This window comes from Myotis davidii, unplaced genomic scaffold, assembly GCF_000327345.1.
Source record: "Myotis davidii unplaced genomic scaffold, ASM32734v1 scaffold3578, whole genome shotgun sequence".
Taxonomy (NCBI): Eukaryota; Metazoa; Chordata; class Mammalia; order Chiroptera; family Vespertilionidae; genus Myotis; species Myotis davidii.
Genome location: NW_006289094.1, coordinates 707,230 through 713,345, shown reverse-complemented (window position 1 = coordinate 713,345; position 6,116 = coordinate 707,230). Strand labels below are relative to the sequence as shown.

At 65.5% G+C, this 6,116-nt stretch overlaps 1 protein-coding gene across 2 annotated transcripts in view; it reads right to left on the bottom strand.

Moving 5' to 3' along the window:
• Positions 1 to 6,116, bottom strand: part of TSPAN4 (tetraspanin 4) — a 10,167-nt gene that overhangs the window by 2,474 nt on the left and 1,577 nt on the right. The window contains exons 2-3 of one of the 2 annotated variants that reach the window (XM_006761364.2): positions 6,054 to 6,116; positions 283 to 474 (exon numbers count right to left, since the gene is read on the bottom strand). In XM_006761364.2, the coding sequence (XP_006761427.1) occupies positions 283 to 474; positions 6,054 to 6,116 (255 nt within the window). Of the gene's footprint in view, positions 1 to 282; positions 475 to 3,877; positions 3,941 to 6,053 lie in introns of those variants that run through there. The other variant, XM_015562410.1, reaches the window with a different exon arrangement.

Genomic DNA, 6,116 nt, shown 5'->3' with positions numbered 1-6,116 from the left:
AGTCCACCTCCAAGGCCACGGCCAGCCCGGGAGCATCTCAACAAAGCGCCCCAGGACGGGGGAGGGGAGGGGGCAGGAGCTGGGAGGGGTCCCCAGGGGGCGGTCTCGGGAAACAGGCCTGTCACGCGTGTGTGACGGTGGGCACGTGTCCTGACTCAGGAGGACCCTGTCTCAGAGCAGCCCACAGCCCTGGAGGTGGAGCCGTGAGTGGGAGCCTGTGCCCCCGCCCCATGCCCACACAGGTCCCACCCCGCGCCTGCACCGGCCCCGCCCCGCACTCACGGTGAGCAGGAGGCACTTGTTCTCCTTGATGGCCCCAATGCAGCCCACGAAGCCGATGGCCATGATGAAGGTGCCGGTGACGATGAGCAGGTTGGCGGCCGACAGGGACGGGAAGGAGGAGGACAGGGTGGCGAAGTTCCCCTGCGTGGCGGCCAGCCAGATGCCCACCCCCAGGATGCCGCATCCTCCCAGCTGGGGCAGGGGAGAGAGATGGTGAGGCAGCAGCCAGGGGCGTCCCAGCAAGCCCGCGTGCACCTCGAGGGCACCCTCCCGGTCTTGTCCTGACACCCCGACCCACGGCCACCGTGACGGACAGCAGGGCCCCACCCCGAGGGCTTGGTCACACGGTGGTTGGTGGGAGGCGCTATTCTGCGGACACTCGCTTTCATGAATGGGGCGCCTGTTGAGGCAGCCTGGGCAGGGGGCCCCAGAGCACCCCCCCAACCCCCCCTCCAAGAAGCATCCCCCCCACCGCCCCCAGAACACAGCCTGCACCTCACCCATCCACACCAGGTCCAGCCCAGGGAGCTCCACCTTAGAGGCCCCAGCAGGACCCTACGAGCTCGCTCTTCCTAAAACCCGGCTTCCTCCTGGTGGGTGGCCCGGAGACCAAACACCAGACCCCAGGTGGGCGCCCAAAGCACCCTCAGGTCCCCCAGGGGTGCGGGCAGGCTTGGGCAGAGCCTGCTCCCCGCTCGCTGCCTCCCCTCAACCACGACAGCTCTTACCGGATTTCATAATTGCCCGTTATTACAAAAACCAATTAAAATCAGGAAGAAGGGGGAGAGGCAAGGCGGCGATGAACCGGAGAGGGCTCTCGGCCTCGCCTGGTGGCGGGGCGCCCAGGGCTGGCCGAGGGGTCCAGGGCTCCGGCTCCCTCCCTCAGACAGTGAGGCCTTGGGGTCTGGGTCGGCTCAGGATGTGTTCTGGGGTGCAGGCAGCCCCATAAACGCTGGCCTGCACTTGGGGACCGACGGCTGATGGCTCTGGGGAAGGCCAGGCAGCCCTGGGGGCCCTGCCCCACTCTAGGACTGGACAGTCGTGGGACCCTGCACCCCCACCAGGGCCCAGGAGCGTCCTGCCCGTCTGGCCTCGGCCCCCCTGGGCTTGGCCACAGGGCAGCCCCGGGCACAACTACACCTCAGAGTGCTCACCCTGCCCACCCAGGACAGCTGGGCCACCGACTCCGGGGACAGTGTTACTTGCCCAGGCCACCAAGAGCCCGCATCACCCACAAAAGCTTCCCGAGCTCTACAGCCAGACTCGTACCCATTTCCCAGGCAAGTGAACCGAGGCTGGGAGATGAGCACCCACCCACTCCCCAGGCCTGGGCCTCAACCGCCACAAGGACCCCTCAGCGCAGGCAGGCCCTGTGGGCTCAGCCCCTCCCCCACAGTCAGCCTGGCTGCAGGGCCGGGGGTGGGGGGGGGCAGCTTCCGCTCTCGTCTCCATCGCTGTCTCCATCACTCACTTGGGAGCACATGGTGCATTAAGCCTGCCGGCTGGCAGACCACAATCACCGGGGGACGGGGTGAGCTCAGCCCAGGCCTCCTATGGCAGTGACAGCGAACTTGACACGCGTGTCAGGGGTGACACGCGAACTAATTTTCTTGGTTGATTTTTCTTTGTTAAATGGCATTTAAATATATAAAATAAATATTAAAAATATAAGTCTTTGTTTTACTATGGTTGCAAATATCAAAAAATTTCTATATGTGACATGGCACCAGAGTTAAGTTAGGGTTTTTCAAAATGCTGACACGCCGAGCTCAAAAGGTTCGCCATCACTGTCCTATGGCGTCTGGGGTCCCTCTGGGCAGCGCCCGGCTGCGCCCCTCCCAGAGCAGGTGGGGGCTGCAGCGGCGACAGGAGAACCCACCAGGGGCAGGAAGTGCCAGGGCCCGTGCTTCTAGGTTCCGGGTTGGGGGACCCTGGTGCAGAGGCTGAGCAGCCCCAGCACTGACCCACCGGCCTTGGGGGTTACCAGAAGGGCCACCCTGTGTGACAGCGCCTCCGCTGCGGCTGGGATCAGAGCCTGCGAGGCGTCAGCCCGGCGTCCCGCTCAGCGTGTCCCCTGATGAAACGGGGTTGTGACCCGGCTACAGGGGCCGGGGGATGGGGGGGGCCCTCTCACGGGACACACCACCCGGTGTCTGCCCCCCACACACACTCAGTAGCTGGTTCCTCATACTCCGCACACACACACCACTCCCCTGGACCATCCTCACCGCAGAGCCAGGCGTGGGCACAGCCCAGGGGGCAGGTGTGCTGACTGTAGGGAGGTGTGTGTGCCCCCACGTGTAGGTGGGCTAGAGGCAGGCCCCCCCAGCAACCAGGGAAGGCGCTGTCCATGGTGCTGACTGCAGGCGAGGCCTCGGAGAGGGAGCAGGACTGGGCACCAGCGCCCCTGGGCACCCTGAGCCTGTCTTCGGGAGACGCTACTCAAGGCCTCATGGGGCACAGAGAAGGCAGGGGTGAGCACTGACTCATTTCATTCTCCCCCCTGCCTGCCTGGCTGTGCCCCAACTTGTCCCCATGCCCGTCGGGACATCAAGCACCCGTCCCCATGGCCTCTCGGTCTCGTGGGATCTCCAAGGACCCCGGTGGGAGGAGGGGGAAGGCTGTGGCTGGGGCCACCCACTGGGGCACTGTGTGCAGGAATAAGGCCACGCAGACCCACACCGGGGCAGGGGAGGGACCTGGGCAGGGAGGGGCCACCACTCTGGGGAGGAAATCGTAAGCCAGGCCTCTGGACGGAGGACAGTGACCCGCTGGATGCGCTGGCCCCGGCCCCTCACCAGCTCACCGCTCCGGCATCAGAGGGTCACAATTCGGGGCTGGGCCTCGGGCTGAGCCACGGTGGGTGCGGCTACCTCTTGGGGCAGGTCCCTGACAGAGGGGAGGTGCTGAGCTGCTACTTAAAAGCCAAACTGCTGCTCTCTGCCTTCAAGGGTGGTGGCTGGTGCCTGGCGCCTGTCGGCAGGAAGGACGGGACCACACTGCTTGGTGGGGAAGCTGCCGGGGACAAGGAAAGGGACAGCAGGAAGGGGCCGTCCAGGGGCCGGGGGCCCAGGAGGTGGGGGGCCACTGCCAGCCCTGGTGGGCGTTTCCTTAAGTAACACCCCACAAACGTCCTGGCCTCCAGCCTGAGACGGAGGAGAGACCCAGACACAAGTCATCCACACCTGGGACAGACACACGGCCCACGTGGTCACAGACGATGCACACACCCTCACAGCTCAGACATGCTGCCCCGGGACCCCCACAGGCACCCAGGCCCCTCCACATTCAAGCACATTTTCACAGAACAGCCACCCAAAACGCTCCCAGACACGCGCACTAACACTGCATGCCTGTGCTTAATAAAATTACCTGTAATTTTAAAATGTTTCTGCGTTTGCAGCTTTTAAAACATTTTGGCAGGAAAATTACAGCCTCCAAGTGCAGGAGAAAAATGGGTCCCATTACATCCAGACACAGAACATCACCGGCAGGAGGATAAACCGGCTGGCTCCCCGAGGCCAGCGCCCTGGCCCTCCCAGGGCAGGCTGGCCAGACGGCGAAGCTGGGACCCAGGACGCCACCCCAAGCTTACCAGTGTCCACCTGCACCTCCCCAGCCGCTTGCTGACTGCCTGGGGCATGGCCGGACCCGCTCCCCAGCCAAACAGAAACCCAGCTGGGCCAGAAGCAGACCCTGACCCACAACAGCCTCGGAGGGGAGGGTCCACCGTCAAGGTCCCCACCCAGCCTTGCCCCCCTGAGCCGTCCCTGCCTCTCACACCCCGAGCACGCACCCTGCCCTCGCCTGTCCCTGGCTGCCACCCTCCTTCCTGCTGTGGCTTTCCTGGTCTGCATCTTTTCCAGGTGGCCTCGGGCACGGTTGGTGATGCCATCACCTCCAGGCCCATGCAGGGTGGGTGCCAGCAGGCCCTCTGCTGTCGGCCCTATGGCCACACGGCTCAGGGTGGCAGATGGCCGGGCAGCAGGCCATGTCCTTGGAATGGGGTGGAGGGCTGGGTGCCCACAGGGGCCAAGCCTGTGCCCAGAAGCCCCTCACCTGGCAGCCGGCACAGCCTCGGTATGGGGGCTGGGCACGGTGGAGGGCACCATCTACATGCAGTTCAAGAATGGCAGCCGCTGCCCAGCGGCCGCCAATTGGGTCTGCAGCTGCCCGCGGTGGGTCAGGGGTTCCCCACCTCGGCCATTACCGGCGGGCGGAGGCTGCCGGCCCCGAGCTGCTGGGGAAGCTCCTGTGGGATTTTCAGGCTACGGCCCCGCCTGGGGCCCCCTGCTTTCTGCGCAAGGCCCGCGGGAGGGACCTCTTCTCCATGCAGGCAGGTGTCCCGGCGGCTGAGGAGCGCAGATGAGGGGAGAAGCAGGGACCTGGCCATGCCCCACACCCACTGCCCCCAACCCCCCGTCAATCCACAACCCACATGCCCACCCTGGCGACGCCTATGGCTGCCAGCTCTGGTCCCCATCTCAGCCATCAGTGCTACCCAGGCCGGTGCCCCCTGCAGCTGTCAGCGTCCCCACCCCTTCCCACGCCTGCTCGGAGCTCCAGCTGCACCACCTCTCTGTGGGCTCCGGGCCTGGCCCCTGGCAGAGAACAAACTCTTAGGGTGACCCTCCAAAAAGCAGGCATCTTGGGCAAGAGCCGTCTTGGGTCACACCCCACATGTGACCCCAGGCTAGCTGCCCTCCCAGTGACCCCTAATGCCCCCCAGAGTGGGAGGGAGAAAAGCCAGGGCGCAGGGTGGAAGGGAGGTGCAGAAAGGTAGACCTGGGTTTCTAGGCATCTGTCCTCAGCTGGACCACATGCAAATGAGCATGCAAATGAGCATGCAAATGCAGCCTCCTTCTGGTCCACAGCCCAGGCGAGCGAGAGCCACACCCCTCACTCCCAGGTGTGGAAGGAGGGTTGCCCAGGAATTAATGAAGGAACCAGAGTGACCTTGACATCCTCTCTCCAGCAGCACCCCCCCTGCCCAGCCTGTGCGGTCCGAGGCCTGGCCAGGCTGGCTCCGACCTGGGCAGGTGTGACACCTGCCTCCCCACAGCCACCACCCTCCCTGCAGCCTGGGTCTGGGAGGCAGCTCTGTCCCCATCCTGGGGGAAGGGCCACCTGACTCGACACAGGCATCTCCCCTCTCAGCAAAGTTATGGAAGCCGCCCCAGCCTGTTGGAGGAAAAGGCAGCAGGCGAGGTGCCCCAGACACTCACGGTGGCCCGCCGTGCCCACAGCCCACTCAGTGTCCCCCCGGCCAGAGCACCCACAGTGCACACCCCCTCTCTCCCTTCCCACGGCTCCTCCAGAGACTGGAGTACTTCACCCCTACAGCCCCTCATAAGCCGGGGTCCCTGGGACCTGGTAGGTGGGTCCACTCGATGGGGGGGTGACAAAGAGCTCAGGCTGCGGGGATGGAGGGAAGCACCAGCCCAGCACACAGACCAGGACGGATCCCTGGCAGGTGCCGCTCAGCGCCCCGGGCGGCCCGACCGGGCACGCACGTGCGGGACACGTCCGCCTCGGCAGGAGGACACGGCGCTGCTGCCCAGGGTAGAGGCCGCCTGGACTCCCCTCCCCCCACGCGCACCCGCCCCATTGGCCGGTCCAGCCCTGGCCCCCAGCCAGAGCAGCGCCCCTGGGACCCCGCCCCTGCGACCCGCACGTCCCACCCCGTTCCAGCCGGAGCCGCGGCTCTCGGTTCTCCCTGGGTCCCTCCACGAGCGAAGGCGACCCTGGTCCCCCCGGCCGCGGCCACTCACCCAGAAGAGCAGGTTGAAGGCGAACATGAGGTACTTGACGCCCTGGAGGCAGCCGCGCGCCAT